Genomic DNA, 17656 nt, shown 5'->3' with positions numbered 1-17656 from the left:
CTGGTGGACATTCCGCAAGGGATGATTGGTGATGGGAATGTGCTTGATCTAGAGTACGTCTCACGAAGAGTTGATGAAGTCCCACTTCCCTCAATCCCATGGTCACACAAAGAATGCACTTCGATTCTTGAGAGATTTTAGCCCATCTTAGCTAACACCAACACTTGGCTCAAAGGTAATGGTGTTAGGCTCATTAAGATCAAGGTTGGAAAATAAGATGATTCTACGGGGTCTCTTGGACGTAAGTCTGAGATTCAAATTGACAACAAGGAAGGTGCATCATCTTCAGGCACAAGGATCAAATTGCGGGTTAGTCGGGCAATGGTGCTTCCTCCTGAGGAGGCGACAGTTCTTGGGAAAGAAAAGTCTTAGCTTCACATTCATGTGATTGATCCTGATGATCCAGAGGAAGGACAACAATCAGATGATGCTCCTAAGTCGCCTCATGAGATTCCCTCCCCAGTTTCCATGGAGCTACCTTTATCTCCTCTTGATATAGTAGTGGATGAGCCTCCTCAGAATGTCGTTCCCATTTCAGCAGTTGAGCCACCTCCTGATCATCAACAAGAGAGTTTGCTGGAAATCTTTGAGGATACTCCTGCATGTATTCATTGTTAGAGATTGATACCTCTACTTCCAGCTTTGAGAAGTTTATGAAACAATCTTCATGCCCTTTGGTTACCGAACAAGCCATGGTTGCCATCTAGACAGATACTTCCCCCAGGATGACCACGACTATTCAAACAGAAACTGCTTCTCCTTTGCTTTCAGCTGCTACTGAAGGAGAACTAATGGCTTTACCTCCATGGCTTAGTTCTTTCACTCCCAAGAGGAAGAAGCAAGAAATTTCTCTTGATGTCTTTGATTATCAGCAGCTTAAGCAATCCAGGCCCAAGGTTGCTAAAAGAGCCAAGACGATCTCAATGGTAACAAGTTGACAACAACAAGATGAAAGTGGCAGAAATTGTTGAGCCCCTTGTAGATAAGCCACACGAGGAAATGCAAGCTACTGATTACAGGGTCACAAGGGTAGAACTGGGTAAGCAAATGCATGAAGTGGTCAAGCATGATGCCCAACAATCCGTAGCTTCACTAGTACAATGGTATGATGAGATTCTAGCGAAGAAAGACAAGCTAGAAAGGAGAATAGGCAACGTGTTGCAGCTGTTCATAAAATCACAAAACCTACTGGTGAAGAGAGTAATCCTTCAAGTTCTTCTGGTTCACAAGAATCAATTCAGGGAGTTGAGAGAGCTTCTCAAAAGGTACAAGCATTGGAATCTTGGGTAAATCAGCTTCATGATTTATGTGCACAAGTTTTGAGGGAGGTTTTCCAAATGATGGTCAAATTGAAGACCATTGAAGAACAATTGAACTAAGTTTCTAATACTTTCAAACAAAACTTGGAAAAGGTGGAAGATAGTTTGACTACTTGGCTCAAAATTCCTCAACAAAAGTTGAGTGTTCTTCTAGAACATCAAGTTATTCCTTCAAGAGTTGTGTATCTCGAATATCAGGAGCTCTTGGAGAACAAAGCCCTTGTTCTCAAGTCACTTGTTGAAGACATTGATGATACCATAAGACTTCGATTGGAAGTAGTTCAGGATATGGTTTCTCGTTGTGAGAAAGCTTCTTGCAACATCATGGATCATAATGGGGAGTTATTGGCAGAAGAAAGGGTTCTCTCAGATCTACAGTTGAAGATTCATCATGAGTGGAAGAGTGAACCATTTTCAGTTACATCTATTCAAGCCTTGGTTGCCTATCAAGTCTTCTTGCAGGAAATTCAGTCTTCCTTTGAGAAGAATAATGCCACAATCCTTCGTTGCAGTGATATTATTGTGAAAACCATGACCGTGGCAAAGAATACCCATGAACCGAATCCTGATGAGTTGCAAATGATCATCTAGAAGTTCGAATGATTCATGTCTTCACATGCTGCAACTTAAGTGTTTTTCAACACTTAGTTGCATTTTTCAGAATTGTAATCTCTTAGTTTTAGTTTCTTTTTTGACATGTTTACTTGTAAAAACATTTTGTAGATTGCAAGTCAAGTCATTACTTGTACTTTTGTAATTACAAGTGGACAAGTTACAAGTCAATTTAGAATAGGATTTGTGACTTTGAATAACTCATAGTTAGTTATTGAATAAGTCTTGGTGGTTGAGAGAATTTCTCAAGTTAGTTGGGATCCTCCCACCTTTTTATCATGACTCCTCTCCTATAAATGCTTGAGGGGGTCTATTGTAATTTTTATCTTTTTAGAAAGCAAGCAAAAACTCTATCAAATTTGCAACAAAGAAGTCTTTGAGCTTAAGAAGTCTTTGAGCTTTTATGTGTAAATTGAAGAATTGAAAGGAATAGAAGAAGATTGCTCAAGTTTTACGTCTTTGTGCTACATTCTTGAGTTTGTGTTCCATATTATCTTTCTTGCAAGTGTTTCTTAGAGAGCTTAATCGAATTTGATTTGCAGTCTTTGTGCTGCAAGTATTGGAGGTTAATATCAATTAGAGTAAATATTCTTTTAGGAAGAGCTGTAAGACTCTGTGCTTACACTTGTTCTTGAGATAGATTAGAAATAGATTTTGTGGTAAGAAATAGTTGTAAGTCTTTGAGCTCGTACTAGTTCTTACTGTTTAGTGTAAAAGAGAATAAGATATTTCAGACTTTGTGCTGCTATAATTTGTTCTTGATGTCATTAGAATAGAAAAGGGTAGATAGGATTTCCTATATTCAAGTCTTTGAACTTGATATTGCTGTCCTGTCCCGAAGGAAGTGACGAAAGTCTTTGAGCTTTTAGGAAACTTCATTTCCTTTTTCTCATTTTATTTCAAAAGTTGTTACTGCTGTTTTACGTTAAATTGCTATCACTTTTCTGTGGAGAGAAAATGATATTGCCTTTCTTGAAAAAAGAAGAAAGACTGTTGTTCCATCCTATTTTAGTTTTAGTATTAGATAGATATGGGGAGCCTTCCGTTAATTAGGAGAGTTTTACTCACACACTGTGGTTGAAGCCACAATTTTGTATATTTCCCCAAGTGTACACAATTTTCAACCAACAAAATGATAGGCCAACCTCATGAATTTCTGCGAACTAAGGAGAAGGTGACATTACACAACGAACATTTTCAGGGGTTGATGGAAGACTTAAGAGCTGATAATTAATTATTATCAGACCTTCATATTTGCAGTAGGGGCGATTTTGAAGACAAATCAATTTGGCATTGTGAGGACTCCAAAGCAAAGGATTTTGCTTGCTTCTTCAATTACAAGCTTTGGTGATTCTATTCAGGTTCATTTGGCATCATTATTCTCATGTAATTTTCAGTTGTATGCAGACCTCCATGGCTGGCATGTGTCTTCAAACTTTCTGAGAATTTATTGTAAAGTTGCTAGGAATGTTGGCACTTGTTTTGTCATTGTAATGAACCAAATTGTCTCAAGAATAAATGAGTGATAAGGTTGGATTTCATTTATACATTGTCTTGTGGTTTTATGCCAACTGTTTGCTTAAATTCCAGTCAGCTGTAGGTGTGTAATCTTTGCATACAAATTCATATAATTGCATTGGAAAAACTCAAAGTAAGTTGCATAATCATCCTAGGAGTTATATTGTTGTTTAGTAGATATTTGCAAGTCACATTTTGATCATACCTTGTGGTGAAAGCTTCCAAAACCAGTCTGAAAACTTTATAACAGTCATGTGTCAAAGTGTTTTATATAATATCCCAAGTTTAGGGATCCGAATTTCTCATCATAATCAACAAGGGATATTACACTTCCAATGTATCCTACCAATAGGATGGTGTTTTGTAAGTCTTGAGGCAGTTTGAGACATTTACTAGCATCTAGAGAGCCAGGTAAAAGGTTGGAATTCCTTTTCCTTTCTCCATTGGAAAAATGTTAAGTGTCTTGTCCATCGGCGCAAGCTGCAGCAAATGCAGACAAGGAAATACAATGGTACCCATTCTCTCTATTCCAGTCAAGGGCCTACTTTGATCTTTTTCACCGTATGGGGTTTGTAATTGGAAGAAGAAATGAACATAGGCTTGACCTTGAGGATTACCAGGCCAATGTGCTGACAATTTTGAAATAAGAAAGAGGGTGTGGTCAAGAATAACATTGTTTGATCCGAGCATCTGAAATTTTCTAGGTAGCTGATCAAATAGAGGATGATGATGAACATGTTCAACCACGTTATGAAGGCATGAAAAATGAGCCTCTTCCTCCAGTGGATTGGTCAACTGCTGAGAGGGCGAACTTGGGTGATTTAATGAGATCGGTGGTTGAATACTCCAAATGGTGGGCTACTCAGAAGACTAATGAGTTAAAAGCAAGAAATACACTTCTCACATATGATTTGATGGGAGCTGACGAGTCATTTTCCTCCAACCATGATGAAATGTCTCACAATCCCAAGGGTCTTGAGAGGGTAGGTTCCAGAAAGAGAAAAGAAACGACTGAAAGTTCATCCAAGGCAAGGGGAAAGAAAATTGCAAATGAGGAGATTACCAACAAGTGGCAAAAGCCAAATCAGGCCCATTCTACCATTAGTGCCTCATCCATGGCCCCAAACAAGCCTTAAATGGATGAAAATGAACCTGAAGATGAAATAGGAATTCCTTCTCCTATTTTTGAGGAACAAAAATTTGGAACTCATTCAGCAGAGATTGTGGAGCTAGATAATACCTAGCCTGAAAAGGATTTTTTGGATGGTATGATTTTATCACTTAAAGGAATTGAAGATGATCCAGAGAATGAAGGCATGTAACAATCAACAATCCCTGATTGGTTGAGGGAAAGGATGAAAGCTAAGGCACCTGTGGAAATACAATAGGAGAATGACACAACAAATCTCATGGTTGGATTGAACAAAGCAATATAAATAAAAGGAGCCAAAAAGTGTTCCTTGATTCAAAAAGATGATGCAAGATTCAGATCTGTTCAGGTGGCGGTGCCAAAGGTCAACAAAGCACAGGAGGATATTACTCCTGAAGAATATGAGATAACAACCATCGACTTAGGCCCAACCACTAAGGTGTAGGAGGTCCAGGAATTGGACGATTCTGTCAAAACAGTCAAGGAAAAATTGAGAAAAGAAATTGAAAAGAAAGAAAAACTAAAGATAGAGAATGAGAAATTGAAGAGATATCTCTAGCACCTGATTAATCCCATTGCTTGAGAGGAAACAACAGTTGCTCCACCTTTACCCCTTCCGCAGGAATCTCTCAAAGATTTCAAAGAGATGAAAATCACAGTTGGAGAAGCTAAAGGGTGGATTTTAGATATAATAGATCAAGCCACCATATTGGTGGAGAACCTGGTGTCAGCATATGAGTCTACATCTTCCTTATTGTACATGAATCCAAGATATTTCCAAAATGTGGGAGGACCTTTAGAACATTCAAAGTAAAATAATTCCATGCTTGAAGGCAATGAGAGGACTCCCCAAGTAGGATTTGGTCGATGGAGGTGTGATTGAGTCAGGAGATGTCTATGACTTCAGTACCTTGTTCTTTGCACAGAAAACAAGAGTTGAAATCCTGAAGAAAATAGAGGCTAATTGTGTTGAAGTGGAGAAAGTGGTCAGAGAGATTCAAGATAAGACTTTCCTTGTAGCAGCAGAGGTGCTTGAACAAGACATGGTGTGAGAAAATGATATGAAGGCAAAAAACTTGAACATTAAAATTCAAAGGAATTTCTTCAGTTCCATAGGGCCAATTCTCAAGCAAAATTTCACTAAGGCATCAGCCCTCTTGCTCATTGATGGCAACTTTCACACATAGGTTGCTGATTGGGAAAACACTTTTGCCACATTTTACAGATGAATTGGACATGATCGAATACAAGATAGGCAACTTGCCACATGTCACCATGGGAGAGGTTAATCCTCGTGTCCAGATTCATTGAATATGCTGCCATAGAGAAGGAAAGTGGGTGCATTCTCCTAGAAGATAGCATCGAATGACACATGTTTTGCTTTCATTTGTTTAATTTGATAAGTTTTGGAAACCCTAATTAGGGATTTGTTGTTTTGATCTGGACCATTGATCTTTGTTTGATCTCAATTGTTCATTCATTCCAAAGTGCTTATATAAGACTTCCTCCTCTCATTTGAGAGTGAGGGTTTTGTGAAATTGTTGCGATAGAGTGCTTTGATAATAAAGCTTCTCATGCGCTTATTGGATTTGAAATTTTTATTGTCTAAGTAGTTTGAATGGTTTCCAGTTTCAACAAATAGAATAGAATTTGCTTAAAGTTATTAGATGAATGCAAGATTTGATATGTGTTGATTATGGTGAAATCTGGTTACTCATACTTTTGATAAATAGATGATTTCTATTTATTGTGCGAAGTTAGTCTAAGCCCATTTTTTGTGGATGCTAAAGTTCAATCTAGATAAATATTGTTTGAATTGATGGTAACTATTTTGGATATGAAAATCATAAGCACAAACCCCTGAAGATTGCACCCACTTTGTTGAGTTGTTTAAGTTGGCGAGCCAAAGTGTGGTTCATTTCACCTTAGTTGATACTATCTCTTGAATTTCCTAGGTTAGAATAGAACTTCTCAACCCTTGCCCCTCTTTTTTTCAAATTTTTTTTTTTTTTTGGAAATCCAAGATTGAAAATCCCCAAAAAATGAAATTTATTGTCAAATCTGTCTAAGTCCTCATTTGTGAATCACATAAGTTAAGTGTAAGTCCCCTTGCAGTTTCAGCAAACATCACCAAGGAAGCTATATCCAACATAAAGCTGCTTGTTCACACATATAAACCTTGGAGTCGCCGTATGATCTTCATGCAATCTTAGCATACGTAGTAATTTTGATCAAGAGAGGATGGAGTGTCCTTGGACATTTTATTTTGTGTTTGGTGGGTGATAAAACGCACACCAACAGATAGTGCCTAAATGAAGATTTGAATATATAACAGAGGTCTGGATAGGAACTCAAGAAAATGATTTAGTTGGCATTTGGAACCTGAGTATGTAACAATATAAAATATACATGAAAACAAAGATGAAAGGAAATATATTCCTAGTCATTGATTTTGTGTTTATGAATGCTCTCACCTGTTTCCTGAATTTTCCAGCTGTGACAAATCTAAATTGATTTCATTCTTTTTTTTTTTGTCTTTTTTTGTTGCCAGATAGGTGATCGGTTTATAAACAGAAGGCTTATCCAAAGGATTTACAACAAGGTTCTGGCTACTGGTCTTCGGGGTTATGCTCAGATGTAGGTATTTAGACAGTTTGATGCATCACATCTCTTCTTTCAATGAAACATTTAAAAAAGGCTCAGTGTAGATCTTGCTTCATGCACTGTACTTTGTTTACTTTTTCAAGCAGTTATTTAATTTGTTTGATAGCCAACATAATTAGGGATTTGTGGATCTTCATTTTTTTCAATAGGATGTAAAGCTTGAAATTTTTTATCTTTCATGAAACTCACCTCTAGCTGTATCTTTGTTGCAAGCCACTTGGGAGTAACTTTCACTGGGTTTTTTGTCTTACTTTTCAGGCATCAGGGTGCTCATGCACAGATTGCAGATTGGGATTGCATAGAAAAGGTTAGAAACTTAGGAAAACTGGAAGTTTCTATTTTGCTGTATTAACTAGCTGGACATTTATTCCCTGTATTCTGTGCTGTTTTCTTTTCTCTTTTAAATGCAGTTGATGGACTTGGCATGTTTTAGTGTATCTATTCTTGAACCATAAAACTAGCTAGTCTTCCATAAAAAATGAAAGGGCAAAAACTAACATAGAGATAGAGAGTTTGAGGTAAAGAAAATTCTCTAGTCTCAAGGAGTTTTTGAGATCCTAACATTGCTAAGTAGAGAATGGATGCTTGTAGGTTAAGAATCTGCTTGAAGTTTCTTTACCTTATTCAATTTCTTCTGTTTTAGTACTATCTTCAGTTTTCCATTAGACAATGGCAAGAGTGGAGGATAAAAGTCAGAAATGGGCTCTAATAAAATAGAAATATTGAGATATACATGCGTGACAAACAAAATAAAGCAGGATAGAAATAGTGAGATAAATGTCGTGTGAGTCAAAGAAGCAGGAGAATTTCCTTATGCAACCTTTTTGGACAGAAACTACTGTCTCAATTACTTGCTTTATTCGCCAATAAATGAATCCTATTATGGCTGAACTATGACATTTTAACTTATTGATGTAACATTAAATGATGACACATTCAATGCGAAATCAGAATATGTTAAGCAAGACTTCTAAATAATTATTGTTCCTAACATTATCAAAGAAAGGAAAAGCATCATTTATGTTATCTTTCTTGTAATTCCTATTGTTCAGTCCAGTATCGAGCTGATTATTCTCTCACGAGCTCGATACTTCTCTCATGATTCACAGGCACGTTCTATCAGAGATTTTGACAAATATTTTACGTGTCATATTGGTAAATATGCGGTAATTCCTTTGTACAAGCCTTGCCTGCTTTTTTATCCTATTTAATTGTGTACAAATAGAACAGCTGATGAGAATAATTGCTTCTTTATCATGTAGACGGTGGATACATATTACCGCAGCTGTAGCAGTGCTTACTTTGTGAGCAATGTATCAGTGCCCTTATTATGTATAAATGCTTTGGATGATCCTGTTTGTACCCGAGAGGCTATTCCATGGGATGAATGCAGGTGCTATAGCTCCAATGAGTGTGTTTTTGGAGTTAATTGTTTTTTTTATATTTCATCTTTACATTGTATGCTAAATGTTTAATCTTTGTTTGTTGAAGGCTAAATAAAAATGTAGTTCTTGCCACTACATCACATGGAGGTCATCTTGCATACTTTGAGGGACTAAGAGCGGGTAGCATCTGGTATGTTTGTTATTTGGTTTTAACAAGACCCATTGACTTTTAGTATTCGATTTGAATTGTCATTTTATTTAAACATCCAAAGGAATATTGAAGGGAGCATGTTGATTAAAATTGTTGAGAACTTGGACTTAATTACAGTTGACTCCTTGGTGAGCTATTTTCTGAACCTGCTTGTATATATGTTTCAAAAGCCCGTGAATGTACTATCTCTTTGGTTTTGAAGTAGTTGGGGTATTGGATAATCTATACATACAAGGCAATTGGGGTTTAGAAAGTAACCAAACAAGGCAGGATAGGATCTCAAGGAGATTCTAAAATGCAACAAAGAAGAGAATTTTATTTGGGAATGGGCAATGGTTGTGATGAAAGAAGTTCATTAAATGCATGTTTGAAATTGGGAAAAACTCAACAATTCAACAATAGGCAACAACAAAGTGCTCAAGACCAACAATTTAGCACACAAAACACCTCAAACAGAAAATGCAGTCAGCTTACCTCACAACATAGAGCATAAATGATGGTGACAATCATAGAGAAGGTTGGTAGCAATTGGTCTCACAATAGGACTTTGTTGTTTGAATGAGAGTGACAATTGAGCCCACAAAAACCCTTTTAATACTTTAAATGAGCATTCTGGAGCTAAACCTAACTTTTCAATGAGTTAGAAAGTTTTGCAACGCTCTGAAACATTTGACACTTTGACCATATCACCTTTTGTCGAAACTTTTGGAAACTTTGAAACCTTGTCAGTGATTTGGCAATTTTGAGAATTTATGAACTAATTGACCTTTGCTCCTTGAAACTTCATGTGTGCAGCTTTTCACAAGCTGAAAATTTGTTGGCTTTTTGGCAATTTTATGGACTCACAAAGTAGATGATGCTTAAAACTTGAACATCTTCCATCAGATCATTGAGCCAAAAGTGAAACTTGTTGGCATTTTTAAAGATTCGTGAACTTGAAAATCTCTAATGGTTGACTTTGTTGGCAATTTGAAAAGTTACAGAACTTTGGAAATTATCAACTTGAAAGGAAAAGACCACTTATTGGGAAAACAATAAAGTTTTATAATTGACAAAAATGTTGTCAAGAAAGCTTGTTGGGTTTTCAGAGAGTTTATGAATTCAAGCTAAGTTCCTGGTTTTGGTTTAGGCTTGGGTTCGGGTTTGAGGGTTTGATTCACAGGTTTAGTCAAAATTGTTTTGGGGGGTTGGGTTTGTCCGACAAAAGCATATAAAAATAAAAAATATGTACATATATGCTAAGTCACAGGATACGGCGATTTTCATGGATGAGGTTCGAATTTAATCAAATTTCAAACTTACATAAAAAAATCGAATTTAATCAAATTTCCTCTATAAAGCACTGCTATCCGCCTCTAAACACAACTCAGGTGGTCGTGGGTATTCTTTGTATATGCTTTGTATCTATTGGGTCATGGGTGTCTGCAACTGCTGGGTCTCCCTCGGATATTCTCCAACAAGGGTCGCTATTTTGATAATTTATTAGAAGTATACATATATTTAAAAATAAACAAAATTATAGAAGGCGAATTTTATCCGAATTTTTTTTCGAATTTTTCCCTTGTCGAATTTCATCCGAATTTCATGGCTGTCGAATTCGAACCTTGTGACTTAGCATATATGCAATAGTAATTAAGTTCAAAATACACCACTATGCTAATAGTCAAATACAATAGCAAAATAGACCACCATGTTAATAGTCAAAACTTGACCGTCATGTTATATATTAAAGTTTTAGTTCAAATAACAAAGCAAAATACACCACCATATTAATGTTTTAGTTCAGGAATGGAAAAAATAATGTCAAGTGTCAACAATCAGCCATCATTGATCAAATATCATATGGGTCATCAAAAATATGACCATCCTCCACATGCTGTGGTAAATTAGAAGAATCACAAATAGAACCATTGGCAACGGTACTAGCATTCTTAATCTCATGATCACTAGATGACTCATAGTCATCATCAACTCCAAATGTAGCAAGGTGGGAAATTGAATCATCCAACTTAGCATGCTCTAGATCAATATCCGATCTCTTTTTATCCCCTTGATTGTAGTAATTTTCTTTGTGTGTGAGGAGCCGCAAGTTTGAATGCGTAAACACCAAGTCCTCTGCCTTTTTGGAGTGTAGCCGATTGTGCTTTATTGAGCCGATGAAGGAGTATGTGCTCCAATTCCTCTTAGATGAAGATGAACTAGCAACCTATCAAGATTTTGAAATTAAAGAGTTAAGAGTTATAAATAAAATTAAAATATAAATAAAGCAATAAACTTAAAAGCAAGATAGAAGATTTTTTTATATAAAACTAAGAACTTACGATAAAATTTTGATGGCAAGAGGTTGTAGGTGCTGGTATGATTCTCCTTGGAAGTACCGCCAACTATGAGCATCAACCCTATACTTGTCCCAAAGAGCATCAAGACCACAATCATTTGTGCTTGCAAAACTCATGAATTCGGCCCTCATTGCAGGTTGTATGTCACGGTGAAAGAGTTTGTGAAGTGCTGCCTTGTACTCTTGAGCAACTTTGGGATCTCTATGTGGGGCAAATCTTGTGCTAGTAAGGAGTTGCTGACTATAATGCTTGGGGACTCGATGGAAGGGCAATTATGGCTCACGCTTCGACTCTTCTCGACAAGCTTGGGCTTTCAAATTCTTTGACAATTCTTCTCAATTGCCTTTGTCGTTCACTTTGTTCTCTCAATTGAAGAGATCTTCTCTTCAATCCCTCTGTTGCTTCATGACCGCTTGGGACTTGTGTTTTGTCTTTTGTTTGGTTGCATGGGCATCAATTCATGGAGGTACATCTCCTACTAGTGTCGCTTTCTTCCTCTTCCCACTGGTTCCTTTCCTCATATCATTGAAATATTTGTTGCCTTCATTGTTCTTGACCCCTTTCTTCTCAAAGGTCTCGAAGGATGTAATGTCCCCTACTAGGTTTAGACAGTAGTAAAGGGATTATACTTATGAACATATTCTTCTTACCGTTTTTTTATCCTACGAGGATTCTGAATTACAATCTAATATTGTTATTTGTCTGATTAAGACATTATGTATACATTTATATATGTATATGTATATATGTATGTATATACATATATCATCTTATTGATATTACATCATTATTATATATATATATACTACTTATTCTGATTTGAACATAAATAAACAAATAAATAATTATATTATATTATAAATCATTTAATTATTTATTAGTTACCCATTTATCAATGACCTATTATATAAATTGCGAGTACCATCACTGCCTAAAAAATATTAATTATATTTAATAACTGTAAGGACGGACATATCTGACATGTGTCAGATCTGGTCTGCCACTGTAGATGGAATTAAGAGTGGCTGTCGTACGTAGTGTAGTTTATATGAATGTTACCATTAAATTCTGCATAAAACATTATCAGACTCTATATATTAGGCTTACCTATTAAGCATGTTCCCATGCATACCACCAAGAACAAGGATGTTACTGCCTGTAACTTAATAGTTCTGATCTGATCGATGGCTCTCCCATCCATATATCCCCCAAAAGGTGTCCCTTGAATGATTTTTTGATCTAACTCTTATACCTCCCAAATTGGACGGATGGCAACCTTTGGGATTGATGAGTCATATCTCTTCTGGATCAACATCTTTCATAACAACTGTGGCCACACTTAATCACTACCCTTATACCTCTTACAATCGGTATCTTAATTATTACAATCACTATCCCCTAGTCAAAATCGTGTCTCTTCATGTTTTATACTTATTAACCATTATGGACTGGATATTGTATAATGATGATTGATCTATTTATCAATAGGGATGGTGAATCGTAGGGACAAGTATTGTCATTCGATTATTAATAGTTGAGGCTAAACATTGATTAATCTACTTATTGGGTTGAACTAATTTTTGCCTAGTCTTTATCTTCTAATCACTTCATATTTAATCAGGACATCTACTGAATCAATTGATTAGTTAATCTTCAATCAGCATCCATAGGTTTATAATTCTTAATCATTGCTAGCTAAATGATGTTCCTTATCGACTATTGGTCCTGAGGTTACTCGGTTTCTATGTGATGCTATTGCCTGCAAAACGGAGAGCTATGCCGTTCCTTATATCTTCTACAAAGCAACCTGAACAGGCTTAAGGCAAATGCGCTCAGCAGAGCTTACCCGACCTGAATATATGAAAGGATAAGTTACCCATTCCCCCGTGTATTCTCCTCCACCTCTCTTGAAGTTGATCGTTGTCTTAATATATGTAATGTCTTAATCTTTGTCATTTACACAGCGTTGCTTTTAATTGTGATCGATAATATTATTAATTTAATATTACTAATAAATAAATAATAAATTATGTTTCATGTAAATAGTAAATAATAATAATAAAATAATAAATTAATAAATAAATAAATAATAATATGTTTATAATATAATTAATTTAATAAATAAATAAATAATAAATAATTCGTTGGTAATTATTCTTTTAACTAATAATAATAATTACTTTATTAGGATATATATATATAACGATCGAGGAGGGGACATGACAGTTTGCCCTTCTCGAAATTGCTTGTCCTCAAGCAATTGACAATTCTCACACTGAGTCATTTTCTAATAAAACACAAATTATACATAAAGATACAAAGCATACAGGAATTATACACACAACACATGTAAGGTAATGAGGCATGAAGGCTGAATACATTTAGTACACATGAAGCATGAGGCATTAAGAGTGTGTAAGACATGGATGGCATGAAGTAATACACACAAAGTGATTTAAACACATGCAAGGTTTGAAGTATATTTGGAAGTCTTGAAGCATAGACAAAAGTAATACATGTAGCTATATTCACAAATACACTTAAGACATGAAGTGTATACATCACATGGAGGTGCAAAGCATGTATATGAAATGCACACAGAGTAAACACTCTAAAGTACAAACCCAATACATCAAGCATACACATGAACACTTAGGACATGAGTCATACATACGAATACATAAGGTGTAAATCCAAAGCATATAAGGCAAGAAGCATCTACATAAAACATGGAGTAGACACATGGATATACACAAGGTGTGAAGCAAAGTGAATACGATTAGGGCATGTAATATACAAGTGAAATACATGTAACACATGAATCATGTAGTGCATAAGTTTATGAAGCACATAAAGTATGAAGCATGCACATGAATTTTCTTAAGTCATGAAGCATATATGTGAGTGTATGTGGTTATGAGAGAGGTACTTATGTAGAACAAGCATACACTAGATAGGAAGCAATCACATGTAAAGCATACATGATAGGTACACTTAGAGAATGCACATGGGGTAAGCATTCTGAAACACATCAATCCTTAAGTAACTATGTTTAAGATATGAAGCATTTGCGAAAGGCATATAAAATGCACATGGAATAATACATTGAGAACATATCAATCATGATGCAAAGCATATTCAAGACATGAGCATACATAAGTGTTGATGTGTTTTTCATGCACATGCGAACACAAAATAAAATGCCAAGTTATCTTATCCTCTCTTGAGCAAAGTTTCCCAATTGCTGAAGATCTCGCCGAAGGATCAATCGTAGTAACTCCAAGGTTCTTGTATGTAGGGTCTGTACGTGTGGATAAGCTCTTTGCGGTATGATGTGATTTTGTTGGAATCACAAGGGGACTTACATTTGACGACCTGAACGTCTGATTTGCTTTGGATATTGCTGGAATGTGAGATTTTACTAGTCGTAGATTTTGAAAAAAAGGAAAAAGGAGAAGGGTTGAAACAGGATCTATTTCTAATACTAAGAATGTAAGAGCAATGAATGAGCTTTGATGAAATTCTAACTAAGTCTTGCTTTGACATCCCAGGACCATCTCCACAAAGTTAGTGCGATCTTCTGGGGAAAGCTTTATGATGTTCAGATCACCGCTACAGGCAGGGACACCATCGGGCTGATGCATATCAATGAAGAAGCGACAATTGAAGTTAAGCTTAAGCTGAATGATTCCAGTTGACTACACAAGGCAAGTCTGCAATCAACAAAGTGCTAGTAGTATGGATATACAAATTTCACCATCGATCATACACATTTCTTCCACTCATCTAATAGCATGAAATCAAATTTGAGAAGTATAGAGACCATGCAAATTGTTGAATCGATCCATAGAATTCACCATTTCTTCAACGAAGTTTACAAGTCCTTTACAACAACATCTTGGCAACAATCTTTGCCTTCTCTTTCTATTCTACTCTAACTATTTCCTACTCTTTGACTATTCACTATTAGCTATTCTAACCTCTATGAACTAACTATTAGCCTTTACAAATGAGGAGCCAGGGCTTATATAGTGTTCTCAATACAATTCAATGGCTCAAATCAATTTGAGATCAATGGCCGAGATTTTACAATGAAAACCCTAATTAGGGTTTGTTACAACAAACTCGATTCTAGCCAATGAAATAATTGCATTATTTGGACACATGTCTTCTCTGGAATATTCGACCAATGGATAATCAGGGTAGGTACATCGAAGTTTGTGTCATCTTTGATGAGTCAGCTACATTGAATCTGGACATGCTGAGGTGGACCAATCCAATTGGAGGAATGATGACTGGGATGCCACCCTGTTTGACCCTTGTAACTTGATTGATGTTTCAATTTGATGATGCTGAGAAGATAACTTTAATTAACTCTTCTGAAACTATTGGCTTCTTCAACGGACCCTTGCTTTAACCTCCTTTGTTTTTGATGTGCAGGATGGATGGTGTACCATCCCTTGAAATGCTGGACTGGAAGAGGTCGTCCCTGATGATGCTGGACTGGAGGAGGTCGTCCTTGATTTGGCCTGGTCTTCTTTCATCTGCAAGACAAACCATAAGATGATTAAGGACACAATATATTTATTCTAATATAGCATTTTATACCTTAAATCATCAACAAGAAGACATCAAAATGAAGTTTGCTCAAGATTCTTTCCAGGGACAGGCTCCATAAGAATTTCGCCCTGGACCTTTTGGAAGTGCCAGGAGCGAAATTCAAGTTTTAGGGGTCAACTCTTCATTTCCTTCACTTCAATTTATCTTGCAGGGCAAAGCAACATCATTTCAACCTCAATCATGCCTTAGGACTCAAAGTCTCGACTTGACACAAGGAGGAAATAGGTAGATTGAAGAATTTCGCTCTGGACCCTTTGGAAGTGTCAAGAGCGAAATTACCTTTTAGCTCAAAATTTGTATTTTTAAGGGTAAAAAATCTTTCCAAGGCATTCCAAATAGCTTCTCTCACCCTAGTCTAGGCCTGACTTCACTCAAAATTTGGAGAAAAGGATGGTTTTAGTGTTTTTCGCTCTGGACCCTTTGGAAGGGTCAGGAGCGAATTTCTCTCTATGCTTGTTTTCCCTCACTCAACTCCATTTCTTTCACTTTCTATGCTTGGAATCTCATCCTTAGATCCCTTTCCCATGCTTGTAACATTTTGTTTGACCTCAAAATGACTAGAAAAGAGAATTTCGCTAGGAATCATGGCTAGGGACAGGACCTATAATGAATTTCGCCCTGGACCCTTTGGAAGGATCAGGAGCGAATTTCTTCCTCTAGCCCAAAATCATCATTATTGGAGACAACAATCCATTCAAGGGCAATCTCAAGGGCTTCTACCATCTTTGTCTAGGCCTGGCTTGGCACAAATATGAAAGGAATAGATGGATTTTAGAATTTCCCTTTGGACCCTTTGGAAGGGTCAGGAGCAAAATTCTTGTTTTAGGCTTATTCCTCCATCTTTCAATCTCAACCAACTTCAAAAGGGCAAGAACATCAATCCTCACACTCATGCAAGCTATAAAAACCCAAGTTTGACTTGACTTTGTAAGGAGAATGAGTGATTTTAGGAATTTCACTCTGGACCTTTTAGAAGGGTCAGGAGCGAAATTCATGAGTTGGCTCAATTCCTTTAAATTTGATAATCTTTGGCAAGTCAAAGTCACACCTAAGGACACTCCCAATCCTAATTCACCTTGGACCACCCTAGACTTGGCATAAAATTGAGGGAAAAGATAGGTTTTTCACAATTTTGCCCTGGACCCTTTGGAAGGGTCAGGAGCGAATTTCCATTTCTAGACTCAATTCTTCATCCTTTCAATCCCAATATTCATTGCAAGGTAAAATTTCATCTCTTTTCGCCCAATGAACAAGGTTTTAGGCCCAAGCAAGGTTAAAAATATAGGTTTGCAAGGAATTTCGCTCTGGACTCTCTGGAAGGGTCAGGAGCGAAATTCACCTTCCTGGACAAAATCCTCACTCTTCAACGCTTCAAACATTCTCAAAGGCAAAAAAATGCCCAATCTTCCTTTCATCATGCCTTGGACATCAAAATTTGGTCAAACAAGGAAGGGATGAGGTCTAGGAGGATTTTCGCTCTGGACCCTTTGGAAGGGTTAGGAGCGAAAATCATGATTTGGGTTAGATTGTTCGGTTTTCAAACTTCAATCTTGTTTTGGGAGCAAACATAGATCATTTTCCACTTAAGGAACAAGGTTTTAAGCCCATTCAAGGTAGCAAATGAGGTTTATAGTGAATTTCGCTCTGGACCCTTTGGAAGGGTCAGGAGCGAAATTCATCTCTTGGCAAAATCTTGATCATCCAAAGCATCCAACTCCCTCTCAAGGCAAGAACATACCCATTCATCCTCCATCATGTCAACACTTAGCCAAAACAAGGAAGAAAACAAGAGCTATAAGGATTTTCGCTCTGGACCCTTTGGAAGGGTCAGGAGCGAA

General features: G+C 36.7%; 1 protein-coding gene across 2 annotated transcripts in view; it reads left to right on the top strand.

The window, feature by feature from the left end:
- Positions 1-17656, top strand: part of LOC131067217 (uncharacterized) — a 154934-nt gene that overhangs the window by 114982 nt on the left and 22296 nt on the right. Inside the window, exons 8-12 of one of the 2 annotated variants that reach the window (XM_058002176.2) lie at positions 7151-7236; positions 7522-7570; positions 8373-8429; positions 8526-8656; positions 8755-8838. In XM_058002176.2, coding sequence (XP_057858159.1) covers positions 7151-7236; positions 7522-7570; positions 8373-8429; positions 8526-8656; positions 8755-8838 — 407 coding nt within the window. The remainder of the gene's footprint in view (positions 1-7150; positions 7237-7521; positions 7571-8372; positions 8430-8525; positions 8657-8754; positions 8839-17656) is intronic. The other variant, XM_058002182.2, reaches the window with a different exon arrangement.

Source organism: Cryptomeria japonica, chromosome 5 (assembly GCF_030272615.1).
Source record: "Cryptomeria japonica chromosome 5, Sugi_1.0, whole genome shotgun sequence".
NCBI lineage: Eukaryota > Viridiplantae > Streptophyta > Pinopsida > Cupressales > Cupressaceae > Cryptomeria > Cryptomeria japonica.
The sequence above is the reverse complement of the archived record's forward strand: the minus strand, read 5'-3'. Positions and strand labels throughout refer to the sequence as shown.